The sequence below is a fragment of the Chiloscyllium punctatum genome, chromosome 9, assembly GCF_047496795.1.
Source record: "Chiloscyllium punctatum isolate Juve2018m chromosome 9, sChiPun1.3, whole genome shotgun sequence".
Classification (NCBI taxonomy): Eukaryota; Metazoa; Chordata; class Chondrichthyes; order Orectolobiformes; family Hemiscylliidae; genus Chiloscyllium; species Chiloscyllium punctatum.
This window is the reverse complement of record NC_092747.1, coordinates 113,493,610-113,518,638: the sequence shown is the minus strand read 5'-3', so window position 1 is coordinate 113,518,638 and position 25,029 is coordinate 113,493,610. Positions and strand designations below refer to the sequence as shown.

Here is a 25,029-nt window from a genome sequence, read left to right as displayed (position 1 = left end):
CTGCTGTGCCTTTTCTAGCGCCCTACTCTTGTTCTTCCTCATACACTATTAACCACAACCAGAAGCATATTCTTACTTCCTTCAAAGTCACAAGTATTTACAGCAGAGAAACAGACCCATTTCACAGTTGGGTCAGTGAATAGGAAGGGTTTAGAGGGACATGGACCAAGTGCTGGCAAATGGAACTAGATTAAGTTAGGTTTTTGGTCGGCATGGATGAGTTGGACTGAAGCGTCTGTTTCTGTGCTGTACAAGTGGCTGAATAGGCCATATGACCTACTTATGCTTCTCTTTCATTTGATCTTATGAAGAAGAGCATAACAATTTAAGGTAATTGTCAATAAAGCATTGGCAACATGAAATTTTTTTAAATTCAGCGAATACTTAGGATCTGGGTAACATTGCTTGAGGCAAATTCAGTTGTGATTTTGGAAAGAGAACTGGGTCAGTATTATTAGAAAAAGGTTTGCAAGGCTCCAGAGAAAAGTGTGTGGAAGGGGGTTAGGGGAGTTGCTGAGAGTCAGCCAAGAGACAATGGACAGAATGGCCTCTTTCTGTGTCATAACCATTTTATGATTCTAGCTGACAATTTGTCTTTGTGTTTGGGATATTAAATCACATGGTATGAAAATAGTCAAGATTTATAGTGAGTTTGTACTGTCTGTTCAGTCCATGCGTGAAAGTGTCTTGAGCCAAATGGTTGTACATATAATTCCAGCCACCTTCTCTGTTCTGCTTATGATAACTGGCAGTAACTTATTTCTCTAAATCGCCACCTCAGTGAATGTTTAATTTTAAGATGGCTTTAACAAAATTCTCTCATCCAAGTTACTGACAAGAGAAACCCCTGGCCCTCCATGCTCAGCCATCACTTTTCAGTGTCATTTGCTGTTGTTTTTCTCCTGTCTTGTGCCACCACTGACTTTTTCCCTTTTCATTCTGCCAATTCTTAGCAACCACAACTCTTGATCAGTTATAGTTTTCTTTTTCCACAAATTTCTGTTCTTACACTTACGTACTTGAGTTGTCATGCCAAATTCAAGCACCGAGACTGCTCCCATTAAGCCTTGTAAAACTGAGTGTTTATATGTGGTACCCAGGTAAATATAGCAAAACTGAAAACTGGATGCTACCAGTTAGATTGAATATAGAAGATGCTCACCTCCAATATAGTGCTCAATATCCTTTTAAAGGTAAACTGACAGAGCTGTCAGCAGCCGTTCACAAACCAATTACACTAGTCGTTAGTTCAGTCAGTTTTTTTTACATTTTAAGACACATCTTAATCTGACCAAATTCAACAGAGCCAAATCAAAAGCAAGAACAAAGGTGAGTCTTTGGTTCAATGGTTTTCTGTACTCCTGTAAATGGACTTCATTTGGCTTATTTTGAACAATATCTTGCATTTATACAGCTCCTTGGTGTTTTAAAAAAAAGCGTCAAGGCATTTCACAGGATTATCCAATGAAATTTAACGCAGATGTATTTGTGATATTAGAACAGGTGACCAAAGCTTGGTGAAAGTGATAGGTTTACGGCAGGTGCTAAAAAAAGTGAGAAGTGGAGAGATTAGAGGTGTTCATGAAGTGAATTGCATAGTTTATGATCCTGACAACTGAACGTTGCAATTTGAGAGTTGCCTGAACTGCCTAATAGGCCATTCTGTAATCTGGAACTCTTGCAATTTAAATAGATTGTTGCAAATTATGTGATGTGTTGCTGCAATTATCCACTCTGAACAATGATTCAAACTGCAACATTCATTTTGCATTATTTGATATATCATAATTCTCCACAATCTCTGTACAAACCTCCTTTGTTTTTGCTTTTCCAGGATCGAGGGGCAACTTCATCTTGGGAAATGATGGAACAACTTACAAAAGTTAAAGTGAAGCCTGATTATTAATTTCAGACTTCCAACATCGACATTGGGGTATTAACATAACCCATTGACAGTCATGGAAAAAGATATGCTATCTTTGGGCTAAATTGTTCATTGGTTTCACAAACTGGGGGAGTTGCCTACAGCAGGAATGTTGGTCTGTGAGACTAAGGGGTCAGATCCCAGACTGAAAAGTGAATCAATCTCCGTGATTAATTTTGCTGGACCCCTGGCTCTTAACTGACAACGCAGTGTCTCCATGCTGCCCCCCCCGTGCATCAGGTCTGTCCATCACTGTTCCAAACAAGATACACATTGCTTCTCAATCGTAGTTACATAAAGAAATGGTGAGAAAAACTGATGGATCCCATTCCATTATACAGGATGAATCATGATTTTTTTAAACTGTTGTTTATCAAACATTGTCATTAGCAAGATAACACCTTGTTCATTGATCATGCTGTTTCTTTCTTCTACATCAATTAAAAATTTGATTATGTACTTGACAAGTTGTGAAAAGTTTGGAAAACAAAGTTTATGCTGCCATGAAGTTGTAGTTGAGCACATCCAATTCAGGCTATTTTAGAACAACCTAAATACTGTAGCAATGTACATGCGACGATATGAACTCGGGGCAGGCTTGGATCACTTGGCTCGTTGAGCCTGCTCCACCATTTGATACCATTGTGGCTGGGCTGGCTATTCTACATTCCTATCTACCCCCGAAAATTTTTCAACCTCTTGCTAATCAAGAATCTACCTACATCGAAGACACTCTTCCTCCAGAGGTAGGAGAGCAGAATTCCAGAGACTCATGGCCCTCTGTGAGAAAGATGTTCTGTCTTAAATGAGTGACCTCTTAATTTGAAATAGTCATCCCTAGTTCTAGTTTCTCTCACATGGAAACAGCCTTTCCATAACCACTCTATCAAGACTCAAGATATGTTGTCACCTTTTACTCTTTAAACTCTAGCAGATACAAACCCAGGCTGTACTCATAAGACAATTTGCTCATTTCATGTATTAGTGTAGTAAATCCTTTCAGAAGCTTGCAATGCCTTTACATCTTAGCTTAACTAGAGACAAATACTGATCACAGTGCTCCAGATCTGATCTCACTAATGGTCTGAATAACTGAAATATAACTGCCCTGCTTTTGTATTCACTTTTTCTTGCAGTAAATGAGAACATTAGCTTTTGTTTTATTTAGCATACCTGTTTACTAACTTTTGCAACTCATGCACTCACTGCACCTTAGAGCTCCACTATCTTCCGTCATTTAGATAATATGCTTCTAGTTTATTTTTCTTGCCAAGTGGACAAGTTCAAGCAGTTTATCTGTTTGTTTCAGGTGGGATTGTGGAGGAGAGGGGTAGAGAACAGAAAGAGGTATTGAAAGTTAGTGACTGACATAAGGGGAAGAGAGGGAGGATGGAGTACTCAATGCTAAAACATTTTTAGACTGTTTTGTTCTAAATATGCACAAAATCCTATTGCTCTGAAGGTGAGCTGACCTTGCACACCTATCGCTGTGGAGAACAAGCGTTATATGTGTTTTGTCCAGTTACTAATTGTAGTTTCTTGTGGTAATGTCCTGCAATGTCACACAGACTTCCCACAAAGCACATGGGGTCTGATGAGGCTTTGCTCATGAAACCAATTTACAGTTTACAGATAGCAGTCCTGGTTAAAGGTTATCAAACTGGAACATTATCTCTTTTGCTGTCTCCACAGGTGCTGGTTGATTAGAGTGTTTCCAGTATTAATTGCTGGATGGCAACTTCGTCTGAAAAGGTTGAATTTAACCCTTTACTCATTAAATGAACATTGTGCTTTTAATTCAATATTACAGGTGAAAATCATTCCTTGCAAGCAACTCAATCCTATTTCCCTGGCAGTACGTTTGAAAGAGCTGTTTGGCTGCAGATTCCTAGGTCATTTTTGCTGAGCTGAAACTGAATGAAAACCCACCATTTATTTTCAAATAACTTGTAGATCTCCCATGATGGATCAGTACCACAATGTAAATTCTGATATTCATCACAGTCAGTTCCTCAGTATAACACATTTCAACCATTTGCACACAAAATAGCCCATAAAGTACTTTTTAAATGCTGTTAAGTTTCAGAAGGACAAACAGAGACATTTAGGGTCCTGGTACAAAATCGCTCAAAAACAGAAACAAGTTATTAAAATGCTTTAGGAATGTTGTCCTTTATTTCAACTCATGACTCCTTGGTCCTAAGATCAGGATGGTGGAATTTTTCCTATTAGCTTTGCTCAACTGTAAATTATGAAGGGTTTTTATAGAAAAAGAACTTTTCAATTACAGGAGGTTCCGGAACAAAGGGCACAGATTTGAGCTATGTTAAACAAAACTCTCACAAAGTGTAGAGTTGGTTAATAGAGCAGAAGTGATAGTGGCAGCAGATTCAATAGCAATGTTTGAAAGTGAATTGGATTAACACTCAGAGGGGTAAAAGTTGTGTCACACTAGCACAGGCATGATGGAGCAAAAGGTCTACTTCAGTTCTGATCAAATTTAAATCCAGGATCAATAGTGGAGTCCTTACATCGGAGAGCTGATGGTTGCCCCATGTCAGTCTGCCCCTTCTGTATAGGACCATGCTGTCAACTGATTACAGACTCAACAGTCTGGACTGGGGCATGAAGGGACACAAACACTACCCATTGAGAACAGCTGATTCTCAGGAGTCCAATTACGATTTAATGAAGCAATCCTCATGTTTCCTAATCCCCAGACAGGGGATCTATGCAGGGGCCCAGTAATGAATTATAATTCATGTTATCATGGCCCAGGCAATCACTGTGCAGATGACAGCATTACAAACAAAGGCAAACTGTCCTCAAAAATGGTAAATTCTTGCTATTTAAAGCAAGAGAATTTAAACACTTTCTTTTTTAATAATGATCTGTCATTCAAAGGATGAACCTGTGTGTTTATTTCGATCAGGGAGTGAAAATAACTTTAGTCAAGGCTAAAGTATGGTAACTATGAGCTTTATAATCGTGGACTTGCTGCCCTGTCCCCACACCAACAGTGTCAATCCTACTTAGGACCATCAAAACATTTCCATTATCTTGATGTGTTTATTCACAAGATAGGATTCATAGTATTCGTCAGATTATAACTGCTAGTTCCAGTGCTTTACATGCAGCTAGCCAGCTGCAATTAGACTTATTTTGAGGCAAGAGTTAATTTATGGGAACTGTCTGTAAGCAGCTTATACAGCCCCATGTGAATTCTTGCACTTCAGTTTCCACTCCAACAGCCAACCTTCCCTTTAGCTCTCAAAGAGTTTGTTAAAAGCTGTACTGATCTCCGCAATCATGTCCGAGGTGGTCATTGCACGACGATGTTTTTGGAAAGCCTGGTGGTTGCACTGCCTTGTCAAGGCGCAGGCTCCAAATGCAGCTATAAGTGTGGGATTTAACCTGGAAGGAGAACAGAGACCATGCTGAGTTACTGTGTGAAGCTTCTAACTGTACAGCATGAATCATGTTTGTGAAAGACTATCCAAAAAGACGACCAAGCCCCTGCTTCTCTTCCACACCCTGAAAATCTGACTGTGTGAAAATTCTCTTCATCTCCCTCGAGATTCTTTTCCTAATTTATCTTCAATTTGTCTCCCTCTGGTTCCTGACCCTCCTGTCACTGCAAAGCTTCTCCTTATTTACTCCGTTAAAACCCTTAGAATTGAGAATCTCTATTTAAGTTTGCCTTCAACTCAACTGAGCAAAGAAATCTCAAAACTGAGTGTATATAACCCCAATTCGCACCAAGGTGATTAATGGATAACGCATAACCACATCGGTGTGAGAAAAAGCATCTCCATTCTCCACGTTTGAAACGTGACCTTTCCACTTCAGCCAGGGTCCAGCTAGGGTGTGAAATAGAGCAAGGGGTTCACAGCTCAATCCCACTTAGCCTCACAAGAACCAAGAGGAATGTGGAAGCGCCAATGCAGAGAGTCTGAGCTGGGAATGCGAGCAGATACTGGGACAGTCCGTCCAGGAAACATACATAGATTTTCAAAGTGACTTCTTCCCACAACACACTCTTCTGAAGCTACAGTTAGATTAGTGCTCTGACTGTCTGTAACATGACCAAAGTCATCTTGATATCCAGTGATGGGAGTTAAGCCCAGTCTCGCAGGGACGAGAGAAACAAACGCTTACACCCACTGGATCTATGTATTCCACCTGATACCATGGATGATATTTTTGCCTGCCCAGCATTAGATTGGGGGAGTCTATAAATATCCTGAAGAGACAGAGCGGGAGAATGATTCCAAATGAGGATCACTCCTGTGTAAGTACTTCTGCATGCATTAATTACAAAAACATTACAATTCCCAAACCTCTCCCACTGACTGGAGACACACTATTGGCCAGTCTTCTTACCCGTCTGTTTTCTCATCCCCAGCCGTAAAGGCCCAGTGGGCTAGGACCCCCAGTGATCCTGAGAGCAGGTCTCCCTGACCCCCACACCTCCGACCACTGCCTTGCTGTGAGCACACCAATACTGAAAAGTGAGAAACAGGTACTCCATAAGCCAAAACTGAAGCAAATTCTTGTTAAATTATCCACATCCAAATAAACTTCAAAAAGGGAGAAAAAGGTTTAGTTGTGTGCCATTAGATGCTGTTATGAACTATTTGTATTAAACTGGATTATCTCAAGAGTTGGAAACATTTAAATATTAAGTTAGCCAATCAGAAGTAGCCATAGTTGAACACAAATGATTCAATGCAAAAATATCAATTAGGTTCTTAACACGACTTGATCTATTGTGAAATCCAATCGTTTGAATTCTCATATTTTCACTAGTAATGCTCAGTTTCTTTTTCATTTGTTCATGAGATGTGGGCACTGGTCTGGTCAGTTTTAGTTATCCATCCCAAAATCCTCTCAAGGAGGACCAATTCCTTTTCAGACAGGGTAGATTGTGAGACTCTTCATATTGAATGTGTCAAAGACCACGTAGGTTTAAGGTGAAGAGTAAATGGTTTAGAGGGGATCTGAGGAAATGTTTTTCTCACATAAAGGGTGGTATAAATACAGAAGGTGCTGCCAGAGGGGGTGGTGGAGGCAGGTACAGTCAACATTTAAGCAGCATCTGGACAGACACTGAAAATGCCAGGGCCTAATAGGTTATGGACCAAGTGCAGGTAAACAGCATTCATGTAGTTTGGTATTGGTTTGTTGACACAGACATAGTGGGCCAAAGGGCCTGTTTCTACGCTGGATGACTCTATGCCATCAACGAGTCAGTGAGGTGGCCAGATAGGTAACACGTGACAGAACTTTTATGTTTTGGTAGAAAGAACATTGAGAGACTGTAAAATCAAGGGTACTCTAAGGTTTGTACAGGAGCAGAGAGTAGGGTATAAGTTATGAAGGTGGCACAGTAGGTGGAGAGAGTAGTCAATAAATCATACAGTATCCTCGGCCTCATTTACAGGGACATAAAGAACAAGAGCATGGAGGTTAGGCTGAGCCTCGAGGTTAGAGCCCAGCTAGACTACTGTGCATAGTATAATAAGCAGGATGTGAATGCATTGGAGAGGGAGTGCAGAAGAGGTTTACAAGAATGGTGCCAGGGATGAGAAATCTCAGTTTTGAAGGTAGATTAAAGAGGTTGGGATTGTTTTCCTCAGAGAAGATTTGATTGAAGTTTTCAGTGTTATGAGGGGTTCTGGTCACAGTAAACATGATGAAACTTTCTCTGTTCATAAAAGGATCAAGAACTGGAGAGCACAGACTTAAAGGGCTTTGCAAAAGAACTGAATCTAACGAGAAAGGAAAACATTTATGGATTCTGAAATATACAGTCTGGAAATATGATGGAAGCAGGTTCCATTAAGTTAAGGTGGCAATGGTTGATGATGTAAACTGGAATAATTGAGTTATTTATAGCAGTGTTATGGGGAAAGGGTAGGAGACTGGTCATTAAATCCTGATGTTCATTGGGAGAGTGGGTGCAGATACAATGAGCCAAATATCTCCTTGTAAAAGTTTGGGGAAAGGAAATCTCGGGGGATTACTGCACAAAACAATCAATTGGCTAAGAGTGACTGAGTGGTCCAAAAGGAAGGATTTCTGTGACTGAGTTTACATTAGTGAAGCTCACCTGTACTTCCATCGGATATGAGATCTTTCTCTCCCTTCTGGACAATAGTCACATTCCCCAATGCTTGACTGAGTTGAAGCAAGTTGCTCGAGTGATTGCACTCATTGTAATGACTCTTGAGCTAAGCACAGAGAATCCACATGACTTCCCATCAATTACAAATTCTTATAACAAATGAGTGCAAAGCGCAATAGAATCACAGTGCAGAAAGAGACCATTCAGCCCATCTGTCTATGAAAGAGTTATACAGTTATTCCCATTGTTCCTGCTCTTCTCCCCATAGCCCTGCAAATGTATCCTTTTCAAATATTTATTCCACTTCCATTTGGAAGCCTGCAGAGAGATATTGATAGGTTAGCTAAGTGGGCAAGCATTTGACAGATGGTCTATAATGGGAGATAACGTGAGACAGTCCCCTCTGGCAGAAAGACGAGAAAAACAGTATATTACTTAAATGAAGAGTGAATGCAGAATGTTACACTACAGAGAGATCTGGGTGTCCTTCACATGAATCAAAGTTCCACACGTATGTACAGCAATAAGTAAGGCCAGTAGAAGGAGGCCTTTATTGCAGGGTGGTTGCGTACAAAATTAATGATATCTTGCCCCAACAGTACTGGGCTTTGGACAAATCACTCCTGCACTGTATATATTTAAATAGAAACCTAAACTATTTGCATTGGAAACTGTTCAGAGAAGGTTTACTAAACTGATTCATGGAATGGAATTGTCTCATAAGGAAAAGTACAAGCAGGCTAGTTTACACTTATTGGATTTCAGAAGGAGGAGTGGGGATCTTATTGAAACGTATAAAAATTCCTGAGGCTGCTTGACAGGAGGTAAGATGATATTTCCCATTGCAGAGGAATGTGAGCTTGGGACCACATTTTGGAAAAAAAGTGATTAAGGTTGAAATTTGGTGGTGGGGGTGGACGGGGGGTACTTTTTCTCTCACAGGGTCATTATTATTTGCAATTCTATTCCCCGGACACCAGTGCACACCGATCAGCTTCCTGAAGCTATTGCCACACGCTGGCCTGAGGCCTGCACAGTGGGGAGAAAAAATAATTGGGGGAATGTCAGTCAAGGATTAATGGGGTGAGGGTGGGGAGATAAAGTAGCATTGACGCCACATCTGATGAGCCTTGCTCTTACAGATGGTGGAGCATGCTCAGTGGACCGAATAGCCGAGTCCTCCTTCCACTTTCTGTAATCTCCAGATCTGCTTCAACAGCCTTTCAAGCAATTTTTTTTTCAATCTCAACAATTGTCAGCATTACAAAAAAATTTCATCCTCTGCCTTCGCCACAATTTAAACCGGTGTCACCTGGTAACCAAAAGGGAGGAGGAAGTACCACCCAATTTCAAGAGGCATATCCAGGCTGTTTAGATTGAATGTCACCATAGTGATGATCTTAAGATTTGATCGATCTGCTTCATTCAGCCCACCAGAGTCTAAGGGGCCCAACATGCTCCACCGAGCACAAGATTAGATTAGATTAGATTAGATTACCTACAGTATGGAAACAGGCCCTTCAGTCCAACAAGTCCATACTGACCCTCCAAAGAGTAACCCACCTAGACCCTTTTCCCATATGTACCCCTGACTAATGCACCTAACACTATGGGCAATTTAACATGGCCAATTCACATGACCTGCACATTTTTGGATTGTGGGAGGAAACTGAAGCACCCGGAGAAAATCCATGCAGACATTGGGAGAATGTGAGAACTCTACGCAGACCATTGCCTGAGGCCGGACTCGAACCCAGGTCGCTGGTGCTGTGAGACAGCAGTGCTAACAACTGAGCCACCATGCTGCCAATTAAGAACAATTAAAAACCTCAGCTAATTATGCTACTCAAAGACTCACCACCGCATTGTAGAGTCTAGAAAATTCAACCACATTTGGTGTTAGGATGGCTTTATGGTATCCCTGGATCACAGAGGGATCTTGGACAACCACCCATAATCCATCCTGGAGAAAGAAAAAAAGAGACAAACTGTTTAAGGATCTCGATACTCAGAGTGTGCATGACACACAAAGAGAAAGAATTCACTTTCTAGGTTCTGAAATCCTACAAAACAAATTGGATTTCTTGTAGTAAATGGTGAGGACTTATTTTTCCCTTAGTATGTAAAGGCTCCAAACAGAATTAAATAGTTAATCCCTCTAAACAACATTCCAGTGAGCTGCTGGGGGAGCACTGCACCACTTGAGGGTCAGCACCAGGGGGAGTGCTGCAGAGTCAGAGGTGCTAAATCTAATGGCACTATTTCAAAGATGTGTTGAGTTTTTCCTTGTGTCCTGGCCGTATTTAGTCCATAAATGGACAGATCACATTGCTGTTTGTGTGATTGTACTGTGTTCTATTTTCTACTTTGCTATACAACAGTGACGACCCTTCAAAATTATTCCATTGGTTAGAAAGTGCTGGGATGTCCTGAGCTTGTAAAACGCACTGAAGGATTCTTTGATTATGTGGATTTACAAGCAACAGTTTTACAATTAACAAAATCAGACAGAGAGGCAAGATTCCGAAGCATAAAACACAATGAAATTGGTCTTAAAAAGAGCTCAATGATTTACTCACAGCATCAATTACAATGGGTATTCCTTGCTTCTGACATTTCTCCATTATAACCTGTTGTGAAAGAAATCTACTTTGAATAGCTGCAACACTACCAATAAATTCAGAACTGAAATCCTACAATTTGCAACTATTTGTTGAACAGGCCAACCACATTACAGAATTTACAGCACAGAAAGAGGCCATTTGGCCCAGCTGTTCACCCAGCTTAAATGTATCTATTTTACCACCCTCAGTCACATTCCAGATTCTCACCACTCTCTGGGTAAAAAGACATATCTTCTGAATTCCCTGTCGGATTTATTACTGACTGTCTGATACTGATGATGTGATGCATTTTAAATTCAATATTCAATGTACCATGGGGTGTAAGTGCCACAGGGAACACCAATCTCAACGGAGCCAGGTTTAATTCACTGGAGACAGCTTTGGACATTGGTGGTGTTTCTATAACTGAGAGTTGTTATTGCCATCAGCAAGATAGGAGGCCATTAGAACAGGAGGAAAATCCAACAGGAATGATGCCACTAATATTCAGCCATTAAAGTCTTGATTTTCAAGGACTCAGGGTAAAACACATAGAAGCTTAAGTACTGGTACCTCCCTCCAACCACACCCACACCCCAATCTGTTCATGAAGCCAGTGTCCTCAAAACAATAACAGCCCAATTTCCTCGCAAGGAGTGTTTGAAGGTTGGGCCCCTGTGATGCTGACTTTAAACCCTCCAACAGGTTAACGCTATCTTAACAGGCCTGGAATATATATAGGTCAATGGGGTTGTTACATAAAGCTCTGTGACTCTGACTGGAGTAACTGTGCTCAAATCTGGATGATTACAGGGATATGAAGCATTTAGAGGGATATGAGCCAAATGCTGGCAAATGGGACTAGATCAGATTGGGACGTCTGGTCGGTATGGACGAGTTTGTCCAAAGGGTCTGTTCTGTGCTGTATGATTCTATGACAGTTAGTAAGTTTGCAGATTACACAAAAATTGGAAGTGTAGTGGACAGCGAAGAGGGTTACCTCAGATTACAACAGGATCTTGACCAGATGGGCCAATGGGCAGAAAGGTGGCAGATGGAGTTTGATTCAGATAAATGCGAGGTGCTGCATTTTGGGAAAGCAAATCTTACCAGGACTTATACACTTAATGGTAAGGTCCGAGGGAGTGTTGCTAAACAAAGAGACCTTGGAGTGCAGGTTCATAACTCCTTGAAAGTGGAGTCACAGGTAGATAGGATAGTGAAGAAGGTGTTTGGTATGCTTTCCTTTATTGGTCAGAGTATTGGGTACAGGAGTTGGGAGGTCATGTTGCGGCTGTACAGCACATTGGTTAGGCCATTGTTGGAATATTGCGTGCAATTCTAGTCTCCTTCCTATTGGAAAGATGTTGTGAAACTTGAAAGGGTTCAGAAAAGATTTATATGGATGTTGCCAGGGTTGGAGGGTTTGAGCTACAGGGAGAGGCTGAACAGGCTGGAGCTGTTTTCCCTGGAGCGTCGGAGGCTGAGGGGTGACGTTATAAAGGTTTACAAAATCATGAGGGGCATGAATAGACAAAGTCTTTTCCCTGGGGTGGGGGAGTCCAGAACTAGAGGGCATAGGTTTAGGGTGAGAGGGAAAAGATATAAAAGAGACCTAAGGGGCAACCTTTTCACACAGAGGGTGGTATGAGTATGGAATGAGCTGCCAGAGGATGTGGTGGAGGCTGGTACAATTACAACATTTAAGAGGCATTTGGATGGGTATATTAATAGGAAGGGTTTGGAGGGATACGGGCCGGGTGCTGGCAGGTGGGACTAGATTGGGTTGGGATATCTGGTCAGCATGGATGGGTTGGACCGAAGGGTCTGTTTCCGTGCTGTACATCTCTATGACTGCTGTACTTAGCCAGGCTACTACAACCTGCAATGTTGGCCAGCACCTGTTCTGTCTAGTCCACCTGTGGGAGTAATCTCTAGCCATTCCTCTCTAGATGCCATCACAGCTGCTGCATCTGATATCCAAGTTTCAGTCCCTTCACATCAGAAAAGGCAATTTCATGCAAACCAGACCTACAACCTGGTTTTATTTTCCTTTCACCTGTAACTTTTCTCCTCGGAGGGTGTTGAACGGTCCTCTATAGCCATGGGAATGGCCAAGAAGCAATGTTGATAGCTGTGGCACTGTGCCTACTGCCCCTCAGTTCCACAATCACTGTCTACTGTAAACACAAACTTTACCGAAATGTCCTTAATGGCCTCCTGTGGAGCAGACCGCCTCAGTGTGGACCAGCCTTGCTGAGACCTCAGGCAAGTAGTGCTCTTCCACTCTAATCAACCCACTTCCTGCCACCATGGTCAAGATCAGTTTTCACAGAATGGAGCAGCTCCACCCTCTCTCACACAGGACCCCTTCTCTCCCCACCTCAACATTTCCAAAACCCCTCACCTTTCCTCTTCTGCCTCCTACCTTCCACCCCAACCCTGTCAGCTACTCCCCAGTTCCCTCACTCCGTCAGCCCATCCCATCATTTCCCTTCCCCCTACCGGGTGACCCTTCTCTCCTTTAGAAACTCAATCAAGGTGGAAGGAACAGAATGGTCTAATAGCACACCGGTCGCCAGCTTGTAAACCTCTAAAAGTACCTCCTGGCTGGCATCACTACAGGGATTGTTTACACAGACTGCCATCCTCACCTTTGTATTCTGCAAGACTTTCTCATCTCTTCCCAGCCCTGGCCCAATCACCATTGAATGCAGAGCAGGAAACCATTTCTCCACATCCTCCACACCACTGGACAGGTCTCTGAAATAAACAAAAAACACATTTTTCCACAAATGGAACACAATGGAACAGGCCAACTCTGGGGTGCTCACACTTCACTCTATGTCTGTATACTCCAGATAAGCTCAGTGTGTTTGCTCAATGTTAGATTTATTTATACTGATGCAAGGCTAATCCGCCTGGGCCCCAGTCATTCCTGCAATTCTCTCGTTCAAACTTGCAAATGCACAGTCCTAGTCTGAAGTTTCACTGAGACAAGAAATTTCCTTGCAGGTGAATCAGTAGCTACACAAAAAAAAGGTCTTCAGCATTCCTTGCACAGCCGTCACATAAGCAGGCAATTTGGCTCATGCAGTCCACATTAGCAACAGCAGATAATCACTGTCCAGTTCCAACACTCCCTTATCACCTCTTCAATCTAACCCCATGTAAATTTCTGATTCTAATAGTAATTGGAATCGAATCCCACAGCCCCCATCACTCTTCTCTCTCTGAGGACCTTGATTCTGCCCCAGTCCTAAACGGTGTACCTAATCTTCTATCAATGTGTTTCATTCTTTTGGGAAACAGTTTCTATCTCATGTGTCGCAAACTTTCATCACTTTAATTACATATTGTTGTGAATATTTAGTTCATAATTCAGATGTTTTAGAATATAACATCTCTCTTCAAGAATGAAAGTTTTAACCAAAATGAGGAATATCTAGTTTTGAAACTACTAAACATAACCCTGAAGTAAACGTAATTCAAATACGTTTGGAATTTATTATGCTTAAGAGCTAGAAAAGTAAGATCATAAAATGGCAGATGGGCTAACTTAGCCAAGGAACTAGGGACATGATGCTTGCAGTTTTTTTTCAGTAAATGATACATTATTCATTTGATTTCTGAGAATTAAAGAAAGCTTTAGAATTAAAAAGGTAGTTAATTTACATTTTTACTTGAGAAGAATACATTGACACCGCACTAACTTGGAGATGGGTGGAGTTTGGTGCCATCCTGTCTTGATGTTCTGAGAGTTCAGTAGTGAGGGAGCTGGGGTGGGGGTAAGACTGGATGATGTTTGGAAAGACAGCTAACAGACTGTGTCAGCTTTGGTTTTATGTAGGTTGTTGCTCCATGGAAGTCAAGTGATAAAGCCCGAAAGTACAGTTAATTCTATATTTATTGTCCATGATGCAGCCTGCGATCGGTGTTCAGTACATCAAAATGCTGGAAATGGGGAAAACAACTGGAAGATTGAAGCTAAAGGAAGAAATGAAAGTAATCTTCAATAACAGGAAGTCAGTCTTTTTGCCGTTGAAATTCTGGAAATAATTGGCTGGGTCACATTTGGAAACATTGATTTGATTTGGTTTATTCTTGTTACATGCATGCAAGTACAGTGAAATGTTTTGTTTTGCCTGCAGTACAGGCAGATCATAACATACAAAGATCATAGGGTGACCGAACAGAATACAAACCTACAGCTGCAAAGAAGGTGCCCAAAAAGCAAGGTCATCATTGGATTTGAAATTGCAACCGGATGTAGAAAACCAAAAGGTGTGTTCTGATATTTCAAGCCAATGCACTGAAGGTTCAGAGATGCCAGTGCAGGAGCTCTGGAATCCAGAAAGGAGACACTGGAAGAGAACCTGGAAGACCACGGAGCCACTAGGCAATGGAAAACCCTCAACAATTCTTGTGCTTTGATTTCTCTTCAGTGACCTAACCAAAGTGAATTCCACTTTTGAACTGGTTTCAGGACAAAGAAGTTAACCTTAACAATTTAGTAAGTGCGTGCACCTATGTGCGTGAGGGGAGTGGCACAAAATATAAAGTGGAAGTTGTCACTGGCCACTCGGGTGTTTTTCCTATTTTCCTGGTGGTGGCAATTGAATAAAGATTCGTGCACTTTGTGTCTTTCACTGTGTTTCACTGTGCACACACACACCATGGGTGCTGGGGAAAAGAAAATAAGCACTACCGCAGTTAGGCGGTAGTGTGGGGGTTTAAAAAAAACAAAAACCAAGAGTGTTTTGATCACACAGCATTGCCCTTTGTTTGCTTGTCACTGGCCACTCGGGTGTTTTCCTAAAAAAAAATAAAGTGGAAGTAGCTGTATACGTTTCTGTAAGCCATGGTGTTAGGTTAATTGGGTTACATTCTTTTTGAAATTTTTGCTTAAAAACATGTGAATCCTTGTGTAGTTCTGACAATTGATTGCTGATGGTTAACGCGTTGGGAAGAAATATGAACAGTCTCTAATCAGATTGTAACAGTATACCCCTGTAATCTGTTTTGGACAGCATCGATGCACCTGTTGTGTGTCCTGTACAGGGCACAAACTCAAAGTCAACTTACAGGACAGGATGAACAATCACATTCGGGCTGTAGGATTTAATAACTGGGGCAGCATCTTTAGTGCAGAACACATGAGAAAGGTCAGCACCCTAGGGAGACAAAAGAGAGATTAAATATAGCTCACGCACACTTCTGCATCCTCCTGTTACTGTACACACAATCCTGACAGTTGTGATTTACGCTGGCCAGACTGCATTTATTTATTGCCTACGTCCAATTGCTGAAAGCTCCAGGGCCAACCACATAGTGTGGGTTCAGAGTTGTAAGCGTGGATGCAGACTGGCTTCGCTGGTAGTTTCTGGTTCCTAACAAGTGTCAGTGAACGGCTACAACCGAACCAGTGTGAAGCCACTCTTTGCATACATAAAAGCAAGTTCTTCAGTTTGGATCGCACTGTGAGCAGATGCAACACAATGTGTGAAATACAGAAACACTCAGTAACTTAGCTGACGAAGCATTTCTGTTTACAGCTACACCTCTGAGGCTCAATTATCTGCAGCTTGCAACACAGCATCAATGTTCTGGAAAGACTTTGCATTTGAAGAGATAAATCAGTTAAACCCATTCCTGTTCTTTCACAGTGATCCAAAGGTCCAGTTGTTTCTTAATTGTCAGTACGTACGCACCAGATAAGAGTCGTAGAAATGTACAGCACGGAAACAGACCCTGCAGTCCAACTTGTCCATGCCAACCAGATATCCTAAGTTCATTTAGTCTCATTTGGCCTATATCCCTCTCAACCCTTCCTATTAATGTACCCATCCATACCCTTTTAAAAGTTGCAATTTTACCAGCCTCCACCACCTTCTCTGGTAACTCGTCCCTGAGATCCTTTTTAAATCTTTCCCCTCACACCTTAAACCTACACCCTCTAGTTTTAGACTCCACTACTCTGGGATAAAAGCCTTGGCTATTTATCCTATGCATGCCCCTCATTATTTTATAAACCTCGAGAAGGTCACCTCTCAGCCTCCGATGCTCCAGGGAAAACAGCCCCAGTCTATTCAGCCTCTCCCTGTAGCTCAAATCCTCCAATCTTGGCGACATCCTTGTAAATCTTGTCTGAATCTTTTCAAGTTTCACAAGATCTCTCCTATAGCAGGGAGTTTTGAATTGAAAGCAGTAGTCTAGAAGTGACCTAACCAATGTTCTATGAAGCCACTACACAACTTCCCAACTCCTATACTCAACACACTGACCAATAAAGGCAGCGTACTAAATTCTTTCTTCACTATTCTGTCTATCTGTACTATTTCAAGGAACTATGAACCTGCACTCCAGGGTTTCTTTGTCGTCATCACTCCCCAGCACCCGACCATTATGTTTATAAGTGCTGCCCTGATTTGCCCTACCAAAAAGCAACACCTCACGTTTTTCTAAATTAGATCAGCCATTCCTGAGACCATTTGCGATATTCAAACCCAACAGAAACTGGTACAATGTTTTCTCAAAATATAAATTTAATGCTTCAAACTTTGGTCAAGTACATACCACTTTAAGACTTGCAATTGCTGCAAAGTATGGTGCGCCTGTGTATCTGTAAGTTATTAAAATATCAAAATTATTCAATTAAAACAGAGTACATAGTCTATTTAATTTTCCCAATTATTATTTCGTTCACCTAGTTATGTAAGTTTTTGGAGAATCTTTGTGCTGAAAATAAAAATGATAAGCAACCACTGTCCCTGAAAATTGATGAGCTGATCTTGGACGCTTTCACAGAGAGGAGAAAGTGAGGACTGCAGATGCTGGAGATCAGAGCTGAAAATGTGTTGCTGGAAAAGCACAGCAGGTCAGGCAGCATCAAAGCAACAGGAGAATCGACGTTTCGGGCATGAGCCCGAAGCCTGAAGAAGGGCTCATGCCCGAAACGTCGATTCTCCTGTTCCTTGGATGCTGCCTGTCCTGCTGTGCTTTTCCAGCAACACATTTTCAGCGCTTTCACAGAGAGTTGTCTCTCCCCAGTTCACTCATCGCCCTTCCTCAGCCCACTCTTGACTCCCACTGCACCTTCTCAGATTCACTAATGGTCCTGTATGGGATCATCCCATTATCCAAAGATTTGTTCTATGTCCCCCAAATGGTTATTGCGAGGAACCCCATCACTCTGTTCACCATAATTCCTTCTTCCATCTTACACAACCTCTGTCCCGACCTCAACCATTTCACCATCCTCCTCCCAGTCAACGCCACACCACACTTTCCCTGCGTCAGCTGGGAATCTGTACCAGACTCACTCAGTACATCCACCAATAATCCCTATTTTTCCATCTTGTCCTTTATGTTTTTTCTCGGTTAAAGGAGGGATGATATTCCTGACCAGCTGAAGATTCTTTTCCATGCTTCCCACAGGCCTGTGGCTGTGAAACGTAAAAGCTCTGCACAGAACTGAAAGACAATAAGAAAATAAAAAAGCAAAATCTGTAACATAACTTCAAGGGATTAACACGCTCATTCAAAGTCAGAAATAGCTGGAGAAACTCAGCAGATCTGGTAGCATTTGTAGAGAGGGAAAACAGAGTTATCATTTTGGGTCCAGTGACCGTTCATCAGAATCCAGAGTTCTTTGTTTTGTTTTGTTTTAATGTTTAACATACATTCATTGCTCACAACTCTTATTCAAACAGAATTCACAATCAAGGGAAACAGTCTGCCATGGTTATTCATTCCCTCTCCATGCCAAATGATCCAGGGTACAAACCTCATTACTGAGCCTTGAACACAACCCCCAGCATCAATTGTAATGACAGTACTTGTCGGAGCGCTGCAACATCAGAGGGTTAGTGTTAGGTTACTGTTGCGCTGCTCCAGGGAACTGCTGCTGGGTTACTGCTGCACTGTCAGACGGTCAGTACTGAGGGAGTGCTGCACTGTCAGAGGGTCAGTACTGAGGGAGAGCCACACTGTCAGAGGTCGGTTGAGAGAACTGATCCCTATCTGAACGTTAATTTTCCAGTGAGGGCTAAGAGAGTGCTGCACTGTCAGAGGGTCAGTGCAGAGGGAGTGCTGCACTGTCAGGGGGTCAGTACTGAGAGAGTGCTGCACCGTCAGGGGGTCAGTACTGAGGGAGCGCTGCGCTGTCAGAGGGTCCGTACTGAGGGAGCACTGCGCTGTCAGAGGGTCCGTACTGAGGGAGCGCTGCGCTGTCAGAGGGTCCGTACTGAGGGAGTGCCGCGCTGTCAGAGGGTCCGTACTGAGGGAGTGCCGCGCTGTCAGAGGGTCCGTACTGAGGGAGTGCCGCAGTGTCAGAGGGTCAGTGCTGAGGGAGTGCTGCACTGTCACAGGGTCAGTACTGAGGGAGTGCCGCACTGTCACAGGGTCAGTGCTGAGGGACTGCTGCACTGTCAGAGGGTCAGTACTGAGGGAATGCCGCACTGTCACAGGGTCAGTACTGAGGGAATGCCGCACTGTCACAGGGTCAGTACTGAGGGAGTGCTGCACTGTGAGATCGCCAGTTGAGAGAACTGATCTCTATCTGAACATTAAGAAGTTTCCAGTGAGTGTAACTGGATCCCCCGGTGTCTTGTGTCTGGAGGCCTGGCCTGGATGACTTTCTCCCGGGATCCTGTACCTTCAATCCGCAGGCAGCACAAAGCGACTGCAATGGAGACTAACGCAATGAGGCCGCCGCAGAGTAGAGAGCCCCGGGCTGTCCTCATTGCGCTGCCCGAGCCCCGGGCACACGGCGGGCTTTACCTGCGGCGTGGAACCCAGCGGCCGCCAGCTGTTTACATTGATACATCCGGATCACAGCAACCAATCACAGCGCGTACTGCCGCCAGCCAATACGAACCCGTCTTGTGACCAGCCACACGACTATATGCTATAACCAGCCAATCGCAACTACTGCAGGAACCAACCAATCGCAGCCCCGGGGGAACCCGCCAATCGCAGCCCCTGGGGGAACCCACCAATCGCAGCTTACTCTGTAACTTGCCGTCAGTGTATCCACTGCGGTTAGCCAATCACAGTCGTTCCCATTACTGGAATGATACTGCTGCTCCTGGAAATCTGAGACAAAAGCAGAAATTGCTGGAGAAACTCAGCAGGTCTCTTGGGAGAAAACAGTTAACATTTCGAAGTTTTCAGAACTAAAAGGAGTTGGAAAATTGGCTCCATTTTACACTTGCCAGAAGCAGAGTAGGAGCAAAGGGGCAGATTGATTAATTGATTCATTTATTTATGAGATTAGATTCCCTACAGTACCGAAACAGGCCCTTCGGCCCAACAAGTCCACACCAGCTCGCCGAAGTGTAGCCCACCCAGACTCATTCCCCTACATTTACACCTGACTAATTATGGGCGGCACGGTGGCACAGTGGTTAGCACTGCTGCCTCACAGAGACCTGGGTTCAATTCCCGCCTCAGGCGACTCTCAGTGTGGAGTTTGCACATTCTCCCCATGTCTGTGTGGGTTTCCTCTGGGTGCACTGGTTTCCTCTCACTGTCCAAAAATGTGCAGATTATGTGAATTGGCCATGCTAAATTGCCCGTTGTGTTAGGTATAGGGGAATGGGTCTGAGTGGGTGCGCTTTGGTGGGTAGGTGTGGACTTGTTGGGCTGAAGAGCCTTTTTCCACACTGTAAGTAATCTAATGTACCTAACACAATGGGTATTTTAACTAGTGGTGCCCTCAATCATGAATGCATAACAAAAATCTTCACCAAGGAAAACGCTGCCAAAGTCACAGCAAAAGAGAACATAGCTGAAATACTAGGGTTAAAAATTGAAAAAAAAAAGTGCAGGTGTTACATACACTGACTGTACCTGAAATTGAGAAGTTGCCATAAGAAGATGAGACAAGAGCACTATTTGACCCATTGAGAGTACTCCATTATTCGCTACACGCATGGCTGGGGCTTCAACTCCTCTTGCACATCATGACACTTGAGCTGTCAGGAAATCAAAAATCTGTATATTTCAGCTTTAATTATATTCAAGCATGGTGCATCCACAACACTCAAAGAACCCCCTACAGAGTGGAATCTGTCCGTTCGGCCCATCAAGTCCACACCCACCTTGCAAACAGCATCCCATTCTATCCCTCTAACCCTGCATTTCCCATGGCCACTCCACCAAACCTGCACACTTTGGAGTGTGAGAGGAAACCGGAGCACATGAAGGAAACCCTCACAGACATGGAGAATGTGTAAGCTCCACACAGACACAAAGAAACAGTCACACAAGGCTGAAATCGAACCCAGAGTCAAAAGGTGTGGCGCTGGAAAAGCACAGCAGACCAGGCAGCATCTGAGGAGCAGGAGAGTCATCGTTTCGGGCACATCAGAAATGTGTTTTGGAAGGGGGAGGGGCTTAATAATAAAGTGATAAATATGGGGATGGGGCTGGGGAAAGGTAACTGGGAAGGCGATAGGTGAATGCAGCTGGAGGGTGATAGTGATAGGTCGGAGGGAAGGGTGGAGCAGATAGGTGGAAAGGAAGATGGAGAGGTAGGACAGTTCAAGAGGGGAGTGCTGAGTTGGAGGGTTGGATCTGGGATGAGGTGGGGGGGAGGGGAGATTTGGAAATGAGTGAAGTTGACGTTGATGCCATGTGGTTGAAGGGTCCCAAGGCAGAAGATGAGCATTCTTCCTTCAGTGGTCCTTTAGCTAGGATTTGGGTTGAAGGAGGCCCAGGACTTGCATGTCCTTGGTGGAGTGAGATGGGGAGTTGAAGTGGTCAGCCACAGGGTGGAGGGGTTGTTGGGTGTGTGTGTAGGGACGTGTAGTCCAGGTAGCTGTGGGAGTTGGTGGCTTTGAAATAGATGTCTGTGTTGAGTTGGTCACCAGAGATGGAGACAGGGAGGTCCAGAAGGGGGAGGGAGGTATCTGAGGTGGTCCGGGTGAACTTAAGGTCAGGGTGAAATGTGTTGGTGAAGTTGATAAACTGCTCAACCCCCTCATGGGAGCACGATGTCACGGCGATACTGTCATCAATGTAGCGAAGGAAGAGGTGGGGGATGGTGCTGGTGTAACTGCGGAAGATGGACTGTACCATGTACCCAATGAAGAAGAATGCATAGCTGGGGCCCATGCAGGTGTCCATGGCTATCCCTTTGGTATGAAGGAACTGGGAGGATTTGAAAGAGAAGTTGTTGAGGCTGAGGATCAGTTCCACTAATACTGGTTAAGTCATCAGGAGCAGTAGAAATAGCGGGCTTGGAGGATTTTGCCATGGCAAGTGGATGTGTACCGGGATTGGATTTCCATGGTGAAGATGAGGCATTGGGGGCCAAGAAACCGAAAGTCATGGAAGGGGTGAAGGACATGGGTGGTATCACAAATATATGTGGGGAAATCCTGGACCAAGGGGACAGGATGGTGTCGAGATATGAGGAGATGAGCTTGGTGAGGCAGGAGCAGGCCGAGACTATGAGTCGACCGGGGCAGTCAGGTTTGTGAATTTTGGGTAGGACATAGAACCGGTCAGTGCAGGGTTCTGGGCCTATGAGGTTGGAGATTCCCTGAGGTGATGAGGTTGTGGATGGTCTGGGAAATGATAGTTTGGTGATGGAAGGTGAGTTCGTGGTCGAGGGGACAATGGGAGCAGATGTCTGTGAGTTGGCACCTGACAGGTCAGTGCACCAAACTACCACTGTGCTCCCTTTGTCTGCAGATTTGATGGTGAGGTTGGGATTGGAGTAGAGAAAGTGGAGGGCTGCATGTTGCGAGGGTGAGAGGTTGGAGTTGGTGAAAGGGGTGGACTGGTTGAGGCGGTCAATGGAGCGGTAGAAGAGATGAAGAGGTCAAGGGTGGGTAACAGACCAGGACAGGGTGTCCAAGAGGAGGGAGTATGTTGGGGGTGGGAGAAGAGGGACCTGAGAGGGTGGGTGGGAGTCACAGTTGATAAGGTAAGCACGGAGGCAGAGGTGGCAGAAGAAAAGTTTGATATCACAATGTATATGGAATTCATTGACCTGGGAGCTTAGGGGTCCTCACCTTCCACCCCATTAATATGACTGAAATATGCTTATGCCCTAAAGGTCGACTCTCCTGCTTCTCGGATGTTCATGACCTGCTGTGCTCTTCTAATGCCACACTTTTTGACCTTGACTCTTCAGCATCTGCAATCCTCACTTTCCCTCACTCTCTGGAATCGAACCCAGGTCACTGGTGCTGAGGCAGCCATGCTGACCACTAAGCCACATGTCATCCCATAGGGAGAATTCAGATAGAGAATTCCAAAGATTCACAATGCTTTGAGTGAAGAATTCCCTCCTCATCTCACACAAAGAGGCTCAGGAGGTAGAACGGTCTACAATAAACTAAAATCCTAAACTTGGTGGCGCAGATACAGCCTTTTGGTTATAGAATAAGTTTTGTTTAAGGGATAAGTTTATTTCTAATAAAAGGTTTATTCAATAATCTCCAAGTAATCCAAAGAAAATCTATTTTGTTCTAGATAACAGAGACACAATTTGGCAAGTTTTGGTAAGAAAAATGAGACATTTACATTTTTGGTGCAGCTCATGAAGTGATTCTTTGGGGTGACACGGTGTCTCAGTGGTTAGCACTGCTGCCTCACAGCGCTAGAGACTTGGGTTCAATTCCCACCTCGGGCAACTGTCTGCGTGGAGTTTGCACATTCTCCCTGTGTCTGCGTGGGTTTCCTCCAGGTGCACTGGTTTCCTCCCACACTCCAAAGAGGTTGGGATATCTGGATGGGTTGGACCGAAGGGTCTGTTTCCATTCTGTACATCTCTATGTGCAGGTTAGGTGAATTGGCCATGCTAAATTGTCCGTAGTGTTAGGTGAAGGGGTAAATGTAGGGGAATGGGTCTGGGTGGGTTGCTGTTCAGAGGGTCTGTGTGAACGTGTTGGGCCAAAGGGCCTGTTTCCACACTGTAAGTAATCTAATCTAATATTAAAAAAACCCATGGGATGTGGTGTCACTGGCTGGGCTGGCATTTATTGCCTGTCCCCAGTTGTCCTTGAGAAGGTGATGGTGAGATGCCTTCTTGAATCGCTGCAGTAATTTGATGTAGGAGTACTCCCTTAGGGAGCAAGTCCCAGGATTTCACTAAACAAATGGTGATACTTTTCCAAGTCAAGATGGTCAGTAGCTTTTGGAGTCTGGGAGTTCTCATGCTTGAATGACAAGATGTTCAATGAGCAATTGGGATGTTCCATGGACAATTGGCCATTTTTTCCCAAAGGAAATATGGAATAAAACAGGAAGGTCTTTCCAAACGTGTACAAGGCGTTAATCAGACCATAGCTGCAATACTGTGAATGGTTTCCTTATCTAAATGGAAATATACCCCTGTACTGACATTGCAAGCAGTCCAGAGAAGATTCACTAAATTAATTCTGCATATGGAATGATTTTGTTATGGAAAGATTTATTAGTTTGGGCCTGTGTCCATTGAAATTGAGAAAAAATGAGTGGTGATCCTATTGAAACGTCCAGGATTCTTAGGGGACTTGACGGGGTGGATGTGGAAAGTTAGTTTGTCTTGAAAGAGAGTCGAGGACCAGAGGGAATAATCTCGGAATCAAGGTTTGGCTGCAGAAGACGCAGATGAGGAGGAATTTTTCTGTCAGAGGATAGTGGAAATGTGGAATCTGTTGCTGCAAATGTTTGTAAAGGTTGGATCATTAAGTACAAAGCTGAGGCTTAATCAGGAAGGGAATTGAGGGGTATGGGGAGATGGCTGAAAGGTGAAGGTGAGGATTATCAAATCAGCTATGATCTCATTGAATGGCAGAGCCACTTTGATGGGCCAAATGGCCTAGTAGTGCTCCTATGTCTTGTGGTCTTATATTAATGATCCAGACCTTGATGTACATGGTTGAGAATGTGGTGTAGGAAAAGCACAGCAGGTCAGGCAGCATCTGATGAGCAGGAGAATTGACATTTCGGCATAAGCCCTTCATCAGGAATAAGGCTTGTGGGTCAGGGGTGAGAGATAAATGGGAGGCGGGTAGGGTTGGGGGAGGTAGCTGGAAAAGCGATTGGTGGATGAAGATGAGGGAGAAGGTGATAGGTCAGAGGGGGCAGTGATGGACAGGTCCAGAGGGCAGAGCCGAGTTGGAGGCTTGGGACTGGGATAATGTGGGGGGAGGGGAAATGAAGAAACTGTTGAAATCCACATTTATCCTGTGTGGTTGCAGGGTCCCAAGGCAGAATATGAGGCATGCCTCCTCCAGGCGCTGGGTGGTAACGGTTTGGTGGTGGAGGTGGCCCAGGACCTGCATGTCCTTGATGGTTTGGGAGGGGGAGTTGAAGTGTTCAGTCATGGGACAGTGGGGTTGGTGGGTGCGAATGTCCCAGAGATGTTCTCGGAAATG

General features: G+C 43.8%; 2 protein-coding genes across 6 annotated transcripts in view; one reads left to right on the top strand and one right to left on the bottom strand.

The window, feature by feature from the left end:
• The window catches only part of cars2 (cysteinyl-tRNA synthetase 2, mitochondrial), a 62,131-nt gene extending 58,405 nt beyond the window's left edge, over window positions 1–3,726 (top strand). For all 4 annotated transcript variants that reach the window (XM_072578096.1, XM_072578097.1, XM_072578098.1 and 1 more), the window contains one exon: window positions 1,835–3,726. In XM_072578096.1, coding sequence (XP_072434197.1) covers window positions 1,835–1,906 — 72 coding nt within the window. In that variant the 3' untranslated portion in view covers window positions 1,907–3,726. The remainder of the gene's footprint in view (window positions 1–1,834) is intronic.
• Window positions 3,699–19,540, bottom strand: naxd (NAD(P)HX dehydratase). 2 transcript variants are annotated; one of them, XM_072578102.1, is made up of 10 exons: window positions 19,436–19,540; window positions 17,977–18,127; window positions 17,231–17,276; window positions 15,740–15,828; window positions 13,309–13,417; window positions 10,631–10,681; window positions 9,910–10,014; window positions 8,037–8,157; window positions 6,308–6,428; window positions 3,699–5,338 (listed from the first exon to the last, which is right to left on the bottom strand). In XM_072578102.1, exons 1-10 carry the CDS (start codon window positions 19,479–19,481, stop codon window positions 5,188–5,190), a joined length of 990 nt encoding a protein of 329 aa, XP_072434203.1. In that variant the 5' UTR covers window positions 19,482–19,540; the 3' UTR covers window positions 3,699–5,187. The 2 variants fall into 2 exon arrangements, with proteins under 2 accessions (XP_072434203.1, XP_072434201.1); XM_072578100.1 differs by having other exon boundaries at window positions 19,311–19,453.
• Between the last annotated feature and the right edge of the window lie 5,489 nt (window positions 19,541–25,029).

Bases quoted from the DNA above. Each gene is read 5' to 3' on its own strand.
- naxd (XM_072578100.1), bottom strand. From the start codon at position 19,398: ATGAGGACAGCCCGGGGCTCTCTACTCTGCGGCGGCCTCATTGCGTTA. The intron at 15,829-17,230 runs GTATGTACTTGA...TTGTCTCCCTAG, and splicing joins CAATTGCAAGTCTTAAAGTG to GGTGCTGACCTTTCTCATGT. The intron at 6,429-8,036 runs GTGAGCTTCACT...CTCACTTTTCAG, and splicing joins CATATCCGATGGAAGTACAG to TATTGGTGTGCTCACAGCAA.